This window comes from Ornithorhynchus anatinus, chromosome 1, assembly GCF_004115215.2.
Source record: "Ornithorhynchus anatinus isolate Pmale09 chromosome 1, mOrnAna1.pri.v4, whole genome shotgun sequence".
In the NCBI taxonomy this organism is placed as follows: Eukaryota; Metazoa; Chordata; class Mammalia; order Monotremata; family Ornithorhynchidae; genus Ornithorhynchus; species Ornithorhynchus anatinus.
Window position 1 is genome coordinate 73,442,379 of NC_041728.1, and position 18,362 is coordinate 73,460,740.

An 18,362-nucleotide genomic window follows, 5' to 3' on the forward strand; every position below is an offset into this window, starting at 1 on the left:
CTGGCTGGATGACAGTCAGATAGGACGCCCAGGCACTGCCAAAAGCACCTTATGCCAGTCAGTCAGCCAATCATTTTTATTGAGTGCTTACTGTATGCAGAGCACTGTTCAACACAGTCCACTTCTACTTCAGTGTTGCCATAGCACCTACAACCACCAGTCCTGCTGTTATCCCATTACCACTGCAGCTGAACTGTTCCCCTGTCTCCGCATCATCCACAACAGATTGCATCATATGGTTGGAAGAAGTTTCAAACAAATAATAATAATAATAATAATAATGGATAATAGTGGGTAGCCTTCATCCTCAACCACAGAGAATCAATAAGATGAAGGCTACCCTCCCTATTCTGACCGACAATGGGAAACAAGGTCCTGCCCCATAAGAATGGAACGTGGCCAGATCATAAATTCGATTATATTGTAAAACTTCTAGGGCAAGAGTATGTCTGGACTAGCTCCTTCTGGACGGGAAGTGTGTCTACCAACTCTATTGAATTGCACTCTTTCAAGCACTTAGGTCAATGCTCCATCATAACCCCTTGGCCTCTACCCCTCTGGAGGAAAGGGAACTCTGGTGGTGTTACACCATGACAACTACCACTTGTTCTTTTTGAGGAAAAAGAAACTGTGGTGGGGGTTAGGGACACCGAGATGCTTAGAGAGGGATAGGAGCAGGCATCATGGAATGTCCCATCCTCCCTCTTCCCCACTGCCACTCCTTATCACTATGCTGGCAACTGCATGATTTACTTAGTGGAGGAGTTGAAATAAAGAGGCCATTTATCTGGTCACCTTGAGGTACTATGCCTGATAAATGGGTCATGATTCAAAATTCTGCAAATCATTTGTGGAACCACTGAATGATGTATTTCCAGCTGGTTCTGGCACAATCGGGAGGTCATGATCGATGCCAAATTGGAAAACTGAGTTTTGTAGGTTGATCTCACAAAGAGAGAGCATGAAATCCTCTGATCAAATATGAGCATTCTTCCTAAATGGTAGAAAGCCAGGTGGACTTTCTAGACAATTAATAGTAATGCCAGGCACTGTAAGAAGCAGAATGGGATAGAGGCTACCCACCTACTCCTGCCCAACACTGTAAGAAGCAAGCCCTGCCCCACAGTAGTGGCTCATGGCCAGATAATACATTCTATTATACTGTAAAACTTCTCTATCTAAACTCTAACTCCTTGTGGGCAGGGATTGTGTCCATCTACTCTATTGAATTGTACTCCACTAAGCACTTGGAACAGTGCTTTGCACATAGTGAATAAAAGTTAACAATAATTGTGGTATTTGTTAAGCACTTACTATGTGCCAGGAATTATATTAAACACTGGGATAGATACAACCCAGTCCCTGCCCCACATGGGACACAGTCCCTGTCCCATATGGGGCTTACAGTTTCCATCCCCATTCTATATATGAGGTAACTGAAGCCCAGAGAAGCGAAGTGTCTTGCCCAAGTCACACAGCAGACAAGTGGCAGAGCCTGGATTATAATCTAGAACCATCTGACTCCCAGTCCTCTGCTCTATCAGTTATGCCATGAAGTTCTTAGTACATACCACTAATTGGGAAGCCCCCACTCTGCCTGAGGCGGCCATTTTGGGAAGGCCTCACTCCCTCTTCCCTCTTGAGGTGATTCATCTCTCCCGCCCCCACCCCGGGCGACGACGTCCTTGTTCTCACCATGTTACCTTACCTTAGCCGCCGCCTACGGCCGCCACCCACCCCGGACAACCTCAGGGCCCCCCCGCCGCCACAGGGTTATTTGGTCATGAGCTCTGGGACTCTCTCGGCCGCTGGCCGCTTGACTTTGAGTCTGATCGGGTAGGGTCGGCTCATCCCCCGACCCTGGTCATCGCCTGCTTATTAACACTATTGTAGTGTGCCTTACTGTAGCATGTTGCTATATTAGCGATCTCGCTTGTTATTGTTTATTGTCGTCAGACTTTGAATCTGATCAGGTCGCCCCTTAATCGAGTCTACCCCCGACCCTGGTCATCGCCCCTTTTATTAACACGACTATATTGTATCATACTGTGTCATGTTGCTATATTAGCACTACCGTATTGTATCATACTGTATCATGTTGCTATATTACCGATTTCGTTTATTACTGTTTATTGTTGTCAGTGCTGCCACCCACCTCTCTGGCCTCGCCATGTCCCTCCTCCCCCCCTCCCCCCTCCCGCCCCTTCCTATCCTCCCCTTCCCCTTCCCCTCTCTCACTCAGCTCTTTCCCGTTCTGTCTCCTCACCCCCCCCCCCGCCCTAGAACCCCACTTTACCAGCGCTACTCCTCTTCCCCCTCCCCCTACTCTTCCCCCCACCAAACCCCCTCTTCACCCCCTCCCCCCTTCTCCCTTCCCCACCCATGCCCCATCCCAGTACTCTTGTCCCACTGCTACCCCTCATCCCCCTCTCCCCGTGCAGGGCCCCGCCACCTCCTTCGCATCCAAACCCTCCCCTCCCCCCGCCCTTCCCCCCCTCCCCCCCTTGCACCCACAGCTACTTTCAAGTGTGGCCTCTGGAACCCCCGCTCTATTACAGGCAAGCTACCTTTCATCCATGACCTTTTCCTCTCCCGCTCTCTCCTCCTCCTCGCCCTTTCGGAAACATGGCTCTCTCCCGAAGACACGGTCTCCGCCGCCGCTCTCTCCAGCAGAGGCCTCTCCTTCTCCCACTCCCCCAGACTCACCGGTAAGGGAGGAGGCGTCGGCTTCCTCCTCTCGCCCCGTTGCCGCTTCCGCACTATCCCTCCTCCCCCCTCCCTCTCCTTCCCCTCCTTCGAAGCCCATATCATTCGCCTCTACCACGCACTCCAGTTACTTGTCGCTGTCATCTACCGCCCTCCCGGTCCCACCTCCGACTTCTTCAACCACCTTGACCCCTTTCTCACCTTCCTTCTCTCCTTCTCTCTGCCCACTCTGATCCTCGGAGACTTCAACATCCATATGGATATAGCCGACGACTCCTCTGCCGCCCGCCTGCTATTCCTCCTCGACTCTGCCGACCTCCTCCTCCACCATACCGCGCCCACTCACCGACTCGGTCACACCCTCGATCTCGTCATCTCCTACCGCTGCACTATCTCCTCCCTCACCAACTCTGAAATCCCTCTCTCTGACCATAACCTTCTCACCTGCCTCATCTCTCACACTCCCTCCCCCTGCAAATCTTCGCTACTGCCCCACAGAGACCTCCGCTCTCTCGATCCCATCCATCTTTCCAATAGCATCTCTCCTCACCTTGCCGCCCTGTCCTCTCTTCCCACTCTCGACGATCAGGTCTCCACTCTCAACTCCACCCTCTCTACTCATCTCGACTCTCTCGCCCCCCTTTCCCTCCGCCGCTCTCGCTCCACTAACCCACAGCCCTGGATCACCTCCTCCGTCCGCCTCCTAAGCTCCTATGCTCGAGCTGCTGAGCGCTGCTGGCGAAAGTCCAAGCACCAAGCCGACCTCACACACTTCAAATTTATCCTTTCCTGCCTCAACTCTGCCCTCTCCTCCGCCAGGCAAAGCTTCTTCTCCTCCCTCATCGACACCCATGCCCATCACCCCCGCCGATTGTTCCGGACCTTTAACTCTCTCCTTAGGCCCCCTGTTCCTCCCCCTCCCCCATCTCTCACCCCCAATGATCTGGCCACCTATTTCCTCACGAAAATCAACACGATCAGGTCTGAGCTCCCCAAAGTCACCCCTCCGCCTCTCCCCTCCCCCCCACCAACCCCCTCCCCTACTTTCCCATCCTTCCCTGCAGTATCCTCAGAGGAGATCTCCTCCCTCCTCGCAAGTGCCACCCCCTCCACCTGCACCTCGGACCCCATTCCCTCTCACCTTCTTAAAACCATCGCCCCTGCCCTCCTACCTTCCTTAACTTCTATTTTTAACCACTCAATCTCCAAGGGCTCCTTCCCCTCTGCCTTCAAACATGCCCACGTCTCCCCCATCCTAAAAAAACCCGCTCTTGACCCCACTTCCCCCTCCAGTTATCGCCCTATCTCCCTACTACCCTTCCTTTCCAAAATCCTAGAACGAGTCGTCTACAATCGATGCTTAGAATTCCTTAACTCCCATTCTCTCCTAGACCCCCTCCAATCTGGCTTCCATCCCCTCCACTCTACCGAGACTGCTCTCTCTAAGGTCACCCATGACCTCCTTCTTGCCAAATCCAATGGCTCCTACTCCATTCTAATCCTCCTTGACCTCTCTGCTGCCTTTGACACTGTCGACCATCCCCTCCTCCTCCATACCTTATCTCACTTTGGCTTCACGGACTCCGTCCTCTCCTGGTTCTCCTCTTACCTCTCTGGCCGGTCATTCTCGGTCTCCTTCACTGGAGCCTCCTCCCCCTCCCATCCTTTAACTGTTGGAGTTCCTCAAGGGTCACTTCTTGGCCCTCTTATGTTCTCCATTTACACTCACTCCCTCGGTGAACTCATTCGCTCTCACGGCTTTGACTACCATCTCTATGCAGATGACACACAGATCTACATCTCCGCCCCTGTCATCTCCCCCTCCCTTCAGGCTCGCATCTCCTCCTGCCTCCGGGACGTCTCCACCTGGATGTCAGCCCGCCACCTAAAACTCAACATGAGCAAAACTGAGCTCCTCATCTTCCCTCCCAAACCCGGTCCTCTCCCAGACTTCTCTATCACCGTGGATGGCACGACCATCCTTCCCGTGCCGCAGGCCCGCAATCTCGCTGTCATCCTTGACTCGTCTCTCTCGTTCACCCCACACATCCTATCCGTTACCAAGACCTGCCAGTTTCACCTCTACAATATCGCCAAGATCCGCCCTTTCCTCTCCACCCAAATGGCTACCTTACTGTTACAGGCTCTCGTTATATCCCGGCTAGACTACTGTGTCAGCCTTCTCTCTGACCTCCCTTCCTCCTCTCTCGCCCCGCTCCAGTCTATTCTTCACTCCACTGCCCGGCTCATCTTCCTGCAGAAACGATCTGGGCATGTCACTCCCCTTCTTAAACAACTCCAGTGGTTGCCTATCGACCTCCGCTCCAAACAAAAACTCCTCACTCTAGGCTTCAAGGCTCTCCATCACCTTGCCCCTTCCTACCTCTCCTCCCTTCTCTCTTTCTACCGCCCACCCCGCACGCTCCGCTCCTCTGCCACCCACCTCCTCACCGTCCCTCGGTCTCGCATATCCCGCCGACGACCCCTGGGCCACGTCCTCCCACGGTCCTGGAACGCCCTCCCTCCTCACCTCCTCCAAACTGATTCTCTTCCCCTCTTCAAAACCCTACTTAAAACTCACCTCCTCCAAGAGGCCTTCCCAGACTGAGCTCCTCTTCTCCCTCTACTCCCTCTGCCATCCCCCCTTTACCTCTCCGCAGCTAAACCCTCATTTTCCCCTTTTCCCTCTGCTCCTCCACCTCTCCCTTCCCCTCCCCACAGCACTGTACTCGTCCGCTCAACTGTATATATTTTCGTTACCCTATTTATTTTGTTAATGAATTGTACATCGCCTTGATTCTATTTAGTTGCCATTGTTTTTACGAGATGTTCTTCCCCTTGACTCTGTTTATTGCCACTGTTCTCGTCTGTCCATCTCCCCTGATTAGACTGTAAGCCCGTCAAATGGCAGGGACTGTCTCTATCTGTTGCTGACTTGTTCATCCCAAGCGCTTAGTACAGTGCTCTGCACATAGTAAGCGCTCAATAAATACTATTGAATGAATGATATCTTCAACTTTAATTGCACGTTCCAAAATGTTAGTGTAGTGTTCTGTGCGCAGTGAGCTCTCTGCTGCTGCTGCTGCTGCAGTTAATAATGATGAAAACTTCACTTTCCCAACATTTAGAAAGCTGGGAAGGTAGTGATGCGTTCTCACTAAGGACTGTTTGCCTGGAGAATTGAGGTAATAATAATAATAATGTTGGTATTTGTTAAGCACTTACTATGTGCCGAGCACTGTTCTAAGCGCTGGGGTAGACACAGGGGAATCAGGTTGTGCCACGTGGGGCTCACAGTCTTAATCCCCATTTTACAGATGAGGTAACTGAGGCACCGAGAAGTTAAGTGACTTGCCCAAACTCTCTCCAAATAGTGTTAAACTAAGAAATTTTACTTTTGATATTTAACTGCAAAATGGAGGTGCTAGTGGTCATCATGGGAAAGCCTGTGGTTAGAGTATGTCTGGAGATAGATGATGTGGAGTGGTGACTAGAAAGGAAGGCAGAGATATGACTGGCAGAAAGGAGGCAGTACAGTGCTCTGTAATTAATCAATCATTCATTCAATTGTATTTATTGAGTGCTTACTGTGTGTAGAGCAATCAGTCACATTTATTGAGTGCTGAGATCAGAATACCGTACTAAGTGCTTCGGACAGTACAGTAAAGTAGACAAGCATTTTATAATCCAGCAGATAAGTGAACATTTTAACTTGTTTCTTGAACTTTTTTCTCAGAAGCATTGTTTTATTATTGCTATATTTTAAGGTTATGTTCTCTTTGAGCTCTCTTTCCCTTCCCATTTGTATTATGAATCCCTTGCCATACAAGGTCCTGTCTTAATTGAGCTTTAAGTAATCACTCCAGCACTTAGTATAGTGCACTACACATTGATGCACTAAAATATGCACAATGATTTGATACTTGAATGCAAAATCTTGAGGGTAAAGAATAGTGAGATCAGATTCTCCAGGATTTTGAATAAGAAGGGTCTATACTAGTTCTCCTGAAGGAGACTATTTACTGTTATATTGTACCATCCCAAGAACTTAGTACAGTGTTTTGCAATAAATAATAAATACGACTGAATGAATGACTGAATGAAGTCAAAGATCTTCATATGGTTACAGCATATCCTTGGAATTTTCTTAGAATGCAGAGAATCAAAAATTATAAATTTTAATGCTCAGTAATGTATTTAAAGAGAATATATACAAATAAATGCCTTGCAGGAAATCACCAAATATAAGGCAAATAGCGCACCTAAATCACTAACATAAAAATACAACAAAATATTTTCCTAGTAATGACTAAGATGCTACCTTGTAAAATGCATAGCATCTTACCTTCTTTAGAAAGAGTAATCTAGACAACCAGACAGAATAAAAATGTCTGGTAAAGGAGCACTTTTGTGCACACAGGTATTCATCTAACTGCTGTTTTAGTTTTTGCTGCCATCTGCTGGGAAAAGGCAAATCATGATTATTTGATAGTGCAAATCAAATCCAGACATGGGGCCAAATGGTAAAGTCCAGATGCTTGCATAATTGTTATTGAATATTTAAAAGCAGTAGAATTTATTATTTTGCATATATGTAAAAACTCATATGTATGTGTGTTTGTGTGGGTATGAGAAATTTTGAAAGACCCTTTTTAGACTGTGAGCCTGTTGTTGGGCAGGGATTGTCTCTCTCTGTTGCCGGATTGTACATTTCAAGCTCTTAGTACGGTGCTCTGCACACAGTAAGTGCTCAATAAATATGGTTGAATGAATGAATGAATGAAATTAAAAAAATCTTTTTAGGAATATTATTTGTCATCACTCAAAGATACTACTGATAGTAAAATTCACTAATAGGTACATCTATGACTGGACAAGCCAATGCGGGACATAAACACACAGAGTTTGGACCATTGTGAGCTGCCATATTTATTTACAGCACCTGGCACTGTTTATGCTTTTGTCTCCTTGTTTCACAATCCTTATGGACTTTCTGCTTGAGAAGCAGTGTTGCCTAGTGGATAGAAAATGGGTCTGGGAGCCAGGAAGACCTGGCTGGAAGATCTAATTCTGGCCTTGCCACTTGTCTGATGTGTGAGTCACTTCACTTCTCTATGCCTCAGTTACCTCATCTGTAAAATGGTGATTTCACCTCTCAGGGTCGTATCTGGAGAATTTCCAGTACTCTACCAGTCTCCACTAAGGGAGGGATAGTCAAGCAGAGGCATATCCATTCTATTCCTAGCTCGGCCAGTGGCTAGCCAGTGGAAAACAATCTGCTACAAGTCAGAATTCACCTGTGCTGGTCAGCAGCAGCATGGGAGAGAATCAAGGGCAGAGAGTCAGGTTTACTTCACGGAAGGAGGCAATGGTAAACTGCTTTATTTTTACCAAGAAAATTCTATAGATACACTACCAGAACGATTGCAGATGGAGGTGGGGTGTTATGGGAGAAATGTGTCTATGGTATCATTATGGGTCGGACACGGCTTGACAGCATAAGATGACAATACCACCAACAAAATGGGGATTAAGCCAGTAGGCCACATCTGGGACAGGGATTGTGTCCAACCCGATTTGCTTGTATCCACCCCACGATTAGTACAGTGACTGAAACACAGTAAGAATTTATCAAATACCAGAATTATTATTATGTTCCAGCAGTGTTTTCCTCTAGGATCCAGCATTTTCTGATGCTTGATTCTACTGTATCCTTAAATCCTTTCTTCTGGCTTTTGATCTTTTAATTTCCATTCACCAAAGAGCAGCTGCTTGGGTATCTTCCTGTCACCCATCCTCACATGTACCAACCACTGTGTTTTTTGTTGCAGAGAGCATATCTTCAATGTTAGAAGATTGACTTTATTCTAGGATTCCATCATTTGTAATTTTGCCCTGCCATCTGATATTGAGTATAGCGTATAAGTGCCACTGGTATAAGTATTCAGTAATAGTAATTCTCAATATCCAAAGACCATTTCTTCTATTGACATGTGGGCAAATTCCACATTACTAATTTGTTCCCTCACTATTATGGATCAACATAAAGGATAGGTAAGCCTTTATGGTATACTGTAGGATATACAATGGTGGCCTCATCCTGAGGTGGCATTTCTCATTCATTCAATTCATTCAGGTGTATTTATTGAGGGCTTACTGTGTGAGAACACTGGTGTCCTAGAAGAGGCAACTTGCCAAAAGGTTTCTGGGGACTTCTCTGGATGCAGGATGATGAATTAATTATAGACCCCAGAATCATTAGAGATGAGCCATAGTCCACCATAAACCTGCCAAAACAATTGACTAGAATGCTAGTAGTTTGTGCAGAGCTGCTCTCTGGTCCCTCCCATTCATGTTCAGAGTGGGGTACTGAGCTTAATAAGAAAAGGGGGCTGGTTGCTGCACATTATAAAGTTCACACATAGGTTGTTCACTACCAAAGGGACCACAGCATAGTGCCAGTCCATTATAGCATAATTCAGAAGGCAGTGGATCGGCAGCAACCATGATCTTCGCCATTCATGTTAACCAAACTATTTTTCAGGATGTTTGCTGGGTCTATCCACCACTCAGAGTGTCCTAGGCAGTTCCTCGGACAGAACCTTCACTGCACAGCCCCTGCCAAGCATTTCTTAACTGGCAGAACTGGAACTAGAACCCAGTCTCCTGACTTCCAAAGTCAATGGAAGTATTACTAACAGTACATGTGTTGAAAATAGATTTGTCAAATTGAATCATCACAGTATCAGCTTTATTTTTGAGATTATCGCTCCCAATTGTTGCCTGTCACAAAGGCAGCAGGGTAGAAGGGAACCACGCAAGAGCCAGATCTTTATAGAAATCAGAAATTAGGGACTATTATTATTATTATTATGGTGTTTAAATGCTTACTGTATGTCAAGCACTGTTTTAAGCCCTGAGGTAAGATATAAGTTAATCAGGCCCGATACAGTCTCTGTTCTGCATGAGGCTCACAGTCCACAAAGGAGGGAGAACAGGCAATGAATCCCCATTTTACAGATGAGGAAACAGACACTGAGAAGTTGTGACTTCCTCGAGGTCGCACAGAAGACAAGTGGCAGGACTGTGATTAGAACTGAGGTTCTCTGACTCCCAGGCCCTTGCTCTTTCCATTAGACTACACTGGTCCTTTATGACCAAGGACCGAATTATGTGAAATGGGCTATGCCTACAGCTGAGACTTGCTTGTATCCATTACAGGGAAGATGGATACTAGGCAACAAGCTGGGGGGGCGGGTAACAGAGGTGCCCACCATACTTCCAAAATACATGCTCAGGATGATGCAGGCGTATTTGGGGTTTTGACACAGGGAGAGTGATGTGCCGAAGTATCGTAAACTCATTTCCAAGGATTCATAATTAGCTTTTAATTCATTGTATAATTCAAAGTATAATTCATTCATTACCATAAAATCTGTACAAAATTTTATTTTACCTTGAATGTCAAGCACATTACAAAAGTTATAGCATGTCAACTGAACAAAACTCTAAAAAATCACTTATAAATCCAAGTACAGTACAGGACTGTTCATATTAATTTAATAGTCTTACACATGTCAAAATCTAATACAATTTGTGCATTTGCTTTCTTTTGGACTTGCTATTATTTCCTGCTAACTTTGCATACAATGAAAATTAGCATACAGTTGTTTTATTTAATTAAAACTGAAAAATGAACCAGCACACAGACTTGGCAATTGGAGAGCATGAATTACTTGTGAAATTTTTCCTTTTGTCATGAGACACATTTAACAGATTTAATGACACTGAGATGAAAGTTTATATGCACAAATAAAAATAAGATTTTCCAATGAGACTCTAGAATATAAATGTAGAGTAAAAAAAATAATAATTTTGGTAAAATTTAATGTCAAATATTTTTGGTCTAATTCTATCCACAATCTAAAACCATTATCACTAAACAAACTTATTTAGGATGTGGTTGAAGTGATGACAAAGCAGGACAGTATTAGTTTTTTCAAAATGAAATATAGCTTTTCTTAGCTAGTGTTAAAGCACGAGCTATGAGACAAGAAGGATAAATAAGGATGAGATTCACATAGACACAAAATGAACTAGCCACATTCTGATAATAAAATGAAATGATTTACTGCATGAAGGCTAAATGTGAAACATTTCACAGTGATTTGCAAGTGATCAACTAATATTCAGTTTGCTACAAGGCAATGGTTGTGGATAATTTTATTGTATTCAATTTATACACTGAAATGAATAGACTCAACCAGAAACCTTTGGGAGATAATCAATGCTACCAAACTAAAAGCCACAAGTATTAGTGAAGAGCCTTTAGAATCAAAATGGCCAATCTTTTACTTATGCGATTAAGACCATTGGATTTGTTCTTTTACGAAACTAGAGGTACGTTAATTTATTTTCAAGGGAGTGTCGCTGGTAATCTTCCTGAGACTTGAAAGACCATAGAAGGTAAGCACCGGGCCTGTTTTGCTGGCGAAGGCATGACATATTAATAGTTTGGTCCTTTCCTGAATGGATCTCTTCCTACAATAACACTAAAGCAGAGAGATGGATCACATATTCCGGGGGGCCCAGTTCGTCCTTGAATTCCAGGATTTCCATGATCCCCATCTTTGCCTGGAAGACCCGGTTCCCCAGGACGCCCTTCTTTGCTGATTCCTGGAGGACCTTCTGGACCTAAATAAACCAGAGCAATAGGAATGTGGTGAAACTAATCCAGAAGTTGTTCATAACTGAACTCCCTCCTGCTACCACATTCTCTTGTTTGACCTCTTACTGGACAATGAGTTGTCCTCTTCTCTAAGCTAAATCGTTTTGTTTATTGTAATATGCATTCACTAGTTTCCACACCTGAGAATGTTCACTTTAGAGGAAATGTAGCAATGTAGAAATGTGCTATTCAAGTGAAAATAATTTATAATGACAATGCAGACAGAGAAATCAATGATGCTAAGGAGAAGAAACAAGCCAATGGCATCGCCCAAACCGTATCACAGTAACAAAGGTCCCTAAAGAATGGGCACTTATGTCCAGTAGATAACACACAGAAATCCATACTCCTCATTAGAGAAAACCAAATGGATTCTGTAGGAGAATGGCAAGCTCTGATATCACAGGAAAGTGTGTATATATGTGATTGTGTGTATATATGTGATTGTGTGAGTGTGTGTGTGTGTGTGTGTGAGTGAGAGAGAGAGAGAGAGAGAGAGAGAGAGAGAGTCTGTGTGTGTGTGTGTGTGTGTATATGCATACACAAGTGTGCGCAGAAGCCTAGCACTTTGGTGGGGATCAAGGGAAGTGTGAGAAAGAGCCCACTTTACATCAGCTGTAGTTGCCTTGGTTGTAACTGAAGAGGCTGGTAGAGGCATACATACTATCCAGAATTAAAAGATTGATGTAGTTCCCTAACATGTAATTATTTGGGTGTATTTTTAAACCCCGCTGGTGGATGGGCTCTTCTCTCAATAAAATGTGTTCCACTTATTATTCCATCTCTTACCAGGTGGGCCAGGGGGTCCCTGTTCTCCTGGATTCCCGAACCCTTGAGTGCCCTTTACTCCATTTCTTCCTGGTTGCCCTGCAAGATGCAAAAGACAAAATAAATGTTGTTCTTGAAAAAGATGATTTTACAAAATCTTTTCAAGATGGTAAATATCAGTGTTGCAAGGAAATTAGTTTTAAAAACTCTTAGGTATCCTGTGGATCTTGTTACTTACTCTGTTTCAATTTGCTAAATATGCAAAGAACTATCCTCTAGATGGAGTGTCTCCATCAGGTAAAACAGATGAGCCTTGATTGAGAACTCATGCAAAGGGACTGGTTATAGTGCTAGGGGCATCTGCAGTGCTGCTCACATTCTCTTGATCCTGCCAATTTTTTTTAATGGCATTTGTTGAGCACTTATGTTCCAAACCTTGTACTAAGTATTGGAGTAGAAGCAAGAAAATCAGGTTGGACATAGTCCATGTACCACATGGGGCTCACCGATTTAATCCATTTTACAGATGAGGTAACTAAGGCACTCTTAATCCATTTTACAGATGAGGTAACTAAGGCACAGAGAAGTTAAGTGACTTGCCCAGGGGTACACAGCAGACAAGTGGTAGAGCTGTGATTAGAACCCAGGTCCTTCTGAAGCAGAGTGGCTTAGTGGAAAGAGCACGGGCTTCGGAGTAAGAGGTTGAGGGTTCTAATCTCTCCTCCACCACTTATCAGATGTGTGACTTTGGACAAGTCACTTAACTTCTCTGTGGCTCACTTACCTCATCTGTAAAATAGGGATTAAGATGATGAGCCCTACAGTGGGACAACCTTATTGCACTGTGTCTACCCCAGCACTTAGAACAGTGCTTGACACATAGTAAGTACTTAACAAATATCATCATTATTTTTCTGATTCCCTAGCCCATATTCTATCCCTTAGGCCACGCTGCCTCTTTTCCCTCTAGTGAAGGCAGCGCAAGGATTAAGTTGGTAGACAGGAGCAAAGCACATTGCCAAGTACATATGATCTTGGCCCACATAAGCCAGATATAGGCAGAGCTGCGACAAACTCAGATCTATTCCCAGAGCAGTGCTTCTTCTGTTGGACCAAAAACAAGCTTAATCAAGAAGTGTGACTTAGTAGAAAGAGCAGGAGTCTGGGAATCAATCTTGGCTTTTCCACATGCCTGCTATGTGACCTTGGGTAGGTCATTTTATGCTTCCATGCCTCAATTTACCCATCTTATAATGAAGATTAAATATCTCTTCCCCCTCTCCTTTGGAGTGTGAGCCCTGAATGGTACAAAGACTATGTTTGCTCTGATTATCTTTCATCTGCCCCAGCACTTAGTGCAGGGCTTGGCACATATTACTTAACATATATTTCAATTATTATTATTTAATTGAAATTAAGTCAAGTAGCCACTGATCTCCAGGGACTATGACTTAAAATTAGAATAGTGGGTTTTATCCTAGTCCTAGGTCGATTAAAGATTTATAGACATTCTTTTGTCACTAAAGTGAGGAAATGTTGAAGGTAAGATTATAGGAAAAGGTAGGAATTTTACAGCTGGTACCTCTTTCAAGATCTGTAATGTAAACCTTCTTCTCTACACTCACCCTCTTCCTTCTGCCCAAATGTCATCTCTCTAAACCATTGACTTTTGGAACTCTGAAGTTTCCTTGCACTGCCTCAGTCACTAAAATGGGAACTGATCACTCAGAGATATGTTTCTCATTTCCTCTCTGGGAGGAAAAAAAAATTCCATTAACTCCAAGAAATGGTGAAATTTGACTTTCTATTATATTGTTATTATGTCATATTGTTCTAAGTGCTTAGAACAGTATTCTGCACACAGTAAGTGCTCAATAAATGATTGATTTCTAATATGAAATACTACTGTCTCAAATATCCAGTACAAAGCAGCACAGGATGATGAATGAAAGGGTTACCATACTGGCAAATGTACCTCCAAAACCCAAAAATGAATATTGAGGAAAGAATATGCCCACCATTCTATTAATCCTGCCCTCCTCTCAACTCCGAGACTTATCGACCAGGACCTTGAAAAGCACTCTTCTGTCAAAGCTTCCATCTTGTTCAAGACAATTTTTTTTCACCATGCATCCGCCTGGGGATAAAAGCTGCTGCTACACACTCTCAGCCTGCCACACACTCTCAGCTAAGAAAAACATCTGCGATAACTCCCACCTTGTTGCTGTTAATGTTAAGCGTTCACTATGTGCCAGGCACTGTACTGGCTCAGTGGAAAGAGCACGGGCTTGGAGTCAGAGGTCATGGGTTCGAATCCCGGCTCGGCCACTTGTCAGCTGTGTGACTTTGGGCAAGTCACTTAACTTCTCGATGCCTCAGTTACCTCATCTGTAAAATGGGGATTAAGACTGTGAGCCCCACGTGGGACAACCTGATTCCCCTGTGTCTACCCCAGCGCTTAGAACAGTGCTTGGCACATAGTAAGCGCTTAACAAATACCAACATTATTATTATTATTACTAAAAGTTGGGGTAGACACAGGTTGGACAAAGTCCCTGTCCCACATGGAGCTCACAGTCTTAATCTACATTTTACAGATGAGGTGACAGGAACAGAGAAGTGAAGTGATTTGCTTGTGCAAGGTCACACAGCAGACAATTGGTGGAGCCAGAATTAGAACCCAGGTGTTTCTGACTCCCAAGCCTGTGCTCTATCCACTAAGCTATACTCCCTCCCACCACCAAGGACCTCGCTCTTTCCCTCTTTCTCTCTTCTCTTAAAGAAGAGGGGATAAGGAGGAAAGGAAAAAGGAGGAAATGATAAAGAAAAGAGATGTGGGAAAAGACAGTCTACCAGGGAGTGGACTGGAGGTGAGGGAAGATCCTCTCAACCCATTTCTCATATGAGGAAGGTAAAGGCAATAATAAAGCCTAAAGAAGATATAGTGGGGACTTCCTTTTCCAACTGGGGCTGGTGCCAGTAACAAAATATAAAACTAAATTGATAATCCTAGACCCATCCTTACCACATAAGGGTAACTGTTATTTATATGGGTCTTTTAGAGTAATTGGGAGGGACTTCCAACGCTAGATTTCCCCAGAACAAAATGAATACTCTCTAGAAATTCAAATAAATCGATATGAGCTTTCTTTGCTGTCCTTTAACAGAAAAAATGATTAAATATCAATCAAGAGTATTAAGTACAGAGAACTGTACTAAATGGTTGGGAGAGTACAATACAATGAAGTTGGTAGATGTGTTCCTTGCCCATAGAGAATTTACAGTCTAGAAGGGGAGACAGACAGTAATATAAATATTTATGGATAAATACATGAGCACATATTCCCCCATTTGTTGTGTGGAAAGTGAGCCTTAAATGTTTTATACTATTAAGATGTTGGTGGGTTCTGTAATTTTTTTTAAGTCGATGCTTATTTGGTTCTGATCTGAATGGAAGAAGGTTTTCTTTTAATCATTCAAAATCATTCAAAACACTGAAACCCAACTTTGTGAAAATGTCAGTTCAATCCCTAAAAGCTCTTGGTGAAGATACTGAGTATTAGCTTTCCCTCAACTTCCAAATGAGTCCTATATCTCATAAAGGATGGCACAGTTTACAGAACTTGTAGCAGAGTATCCAAAGGGAACCTGCATATTAGGTGAAGAAACTAAGCCACACATGCCATACACCACAAGCACAATACATTAGGAAGAGACATGGAAATTTCCATGTCAAGTGGTAGTAACGTAATCACAACTATTAAGTGGTAGACTGTAAACTCATAGTGGGCAGAAAACGTCACTACCAAATCTGTTCATTCATTCATACATTCGATTGTATTTATTGAGTGCTTACTATGTGCAGAGCACCGTACTAAGTGCTTGGAATGTACAATTCGGCAACAGATAGAGAGAATCCCTGCCCAACAACGGGCTTACAGTCTAAAAGCAGGAGATAGACAACAAAACAAACAAGTAGTCAGGCATCAGTACCATCAAGATAAATAGAATCATAGCTATATACACATTAATAAAATACAGTAATAATATATACAAATATGCACAAGTGCCGTGGGAATGGTAAGGGGGTGGAGCAGAGGGAGGGAGTAGGGGGAATGGGGAGGGAAGAAGGGGCAGAGGGAAAGGGAGGGCTCAGTCTGGGAATGCCTCCTGAAGGAGGTGAGCTCTCAGTAGGGCTTTGAAGAGGGAAGACAGTTAGTTTGGCAGATGTGAGGAGGAAAGGCAGTCCAGGTCAGTGGTAAGACCTGGGCCAGGAGTCGATGGCGGTACAGGCAAGAACGAGGCTCTGTGAGGAGGTTAATAATAATAATAATAATAATGTTGGTATTTGTTAAGCGCTTACTATGTGCCGAGCACTGTTCTAAGCGCTGGGGTAGACATAGGGGAATCAGGTTGTCTCACGTGGGGCTCACAGTCTTAATCCCCATTTTACAGATGAGGGAACTGAGGCACGGAGAAGTTAAGTGACTTGCCCACAGTCACACAGCCGACAAGTGGCAGAGCTGGGATTCGAACTCATGAGCCCTGACTCCAAAGCCCGTGCTCTTTCCACTGAGCCACGCTGCTTGCAGAGGAGCAGAGTGTATGGGGTGGGATGTAGGAGGATAGAAGGGAGGTGATGTAGGAGGGGGCCAAGTGATGCAGAGCTTTGAAGCCAAGAGTGAGGAGTTTTTGTTTCATGCGAAGGTTGATAGGCAGCCACTGGAGGTTTTTGAGGAGGGGAGTATCACACCCAGAGTGTTTCTGCAGAAAGATAATCCAGGAAGCGGAATGAAGTATAGACTGGAGCAGGGAAAGACAGGAGGATGGGAGATCAGAGAGGAGGCTAATATGCAATAATCCAGTTGGGATATTATAATAACTTGTACCAGCAAGGTAGCAATTTGGATAGAGAGGAAAGGGCGGATCTTGGCAACGTTGTGAAGGTGAGACCAGCAGGTTTTGATGACGGATTGGATGTGTGGGGTGAATGAGAGAGCGGAGTCAAGTATGACACCAAGGTTGCGCGGGCTTGTGAGTCGGTAAGGATGGTAATGCCGTCCTCAGCGACAGGGAAGTCAAGGAGAGGACAAGGTTTGGGAGGGAAGATAAGGAGCTCAGTCTTGGACATGTTGAGTTTTACATCCAGGTGGAGATGACCTGAGGTCAGGAGGAGATATGAGCCTGGAGGGAGGGAGAGAGAACAGGGAAGGAGATGCAGATCTTTGTAGAGATGATAGTTGAAGCCATGGGAGCAAATGAGTTCACCAAGGGAGAGAGTTATATTGTACTCTGTTCATATTGTACTCTTCGAAGCGCTTTGTGTGGTTCTCTGCAAACAGTAAGCGCTCAATTAATGCAATTTATTGATTGATTGAGCACCCACTCAATTGTTCTAGGTTCTTGAGAAGTGGAGAATACAGAAGTGACACACATTCCCTTACCATAAATTGCTCACCCTCTAACGGTGAGACAAACATAAAAATAGCTGAATACCTTTTAGTCCCCGGGCACCGGGACGCCCAGGTGCTCCCATCTGTCCTGGAACCCCATCTCTCCCTGGAAAACCAGGGAATCCTCTGGGGCCTTCTGGTCCTGTTGGGCCAGGTGGTCCGGGAGCACCTGGAGAGCCATCTTGGGACTGACAACGATCACAATTTTGCAGCCTTCCACTGTGAAGTAAGACCGGCAGCTGGGCTGAAACAAGTTTAAATGAATAGTATTTATTGGGTGTTGGTTGTAGATCCATGAATTCAAATATGACAAAGTAATTAGTTCCCCCCACACCAAATATGACAAATACATTTTTTAAAAATTTATACTTCATGAATTGAGTTTGGGCTTACCTCTCAACACATCCGTGCAAACTTGCCGGATAAACTGTTCCGAAAACTCTCTTCCCTGCATTAAACATCCAGACGTTATTTTGTACATGAATACTGCTCGGAAAACATTCATGAACAACACAAAAACATGACATGCTCTGAACAGAAGTGGAACTATAGCTATACAACTGATATTGTGGACTATGGCCTAGAGGAACCGATTTAAACAAGGTAGGGAGCAAATGTAAGGTGCCCCAAATGAACCCCCAACTCCCATTTCCTCAGTTTAAAAAAAAAGTAATAATCCTTTGGCTAAGTAGAAAAGTAGACCCCAG

General features: G+C 44.5%; 1 protein-coding gene and 1 non-coding gene across 3 annotated transcripts in view; one reads left to right on the forward strand and one right to left on the reverse strand.

Annotated features, from left to right (window-relative positions):
* Positions 1–7,855: 7,855 nt before the first annotated feature.
* On the forward strand, positions 7,856–7,993 carry LOC114817777. The gene has a single exon (XR_003765633.1). It is a non-coding gene; the product is annotated as a small nucleolar RNA SNORA7 (small nucleolar RNA).
* Positions 7,994–10,095: 2,102 nt separating this feature from the next.
* The window catches only part of COL21A1 (collagen type XXI alpha 1 chain), a 111,508-nt gene continuing 103,241 nt past the window's right edge, over positions 10,096–18,362 (reverse strand). For both annotated transcript variants that reach the window (XM_029074220.2, XM_029074226.2), the window contains 4 exons: positions 18,049–18,103; positions 17,699–17,899; positions 12,224–12,301; positions 10,096–11,400 (listed from right to left, as the gene is read on the reverse strand). In XM_029074220.2, the coding sequence (XP_028930053.1) occupies positions 11,213–11,400; positions 12,224–12,301; positions 17,699–17,899; positions 18,049–18,103 (522 nt within the window). In that variant the 3' untranslated portion in view covers positions 10,096–11,212. The remainder of the gene's footprint in view (positions 11,401–12,223; positions 12,302–17,698; positions 17,900–18,048; positions 18,104–18,362) is intronic.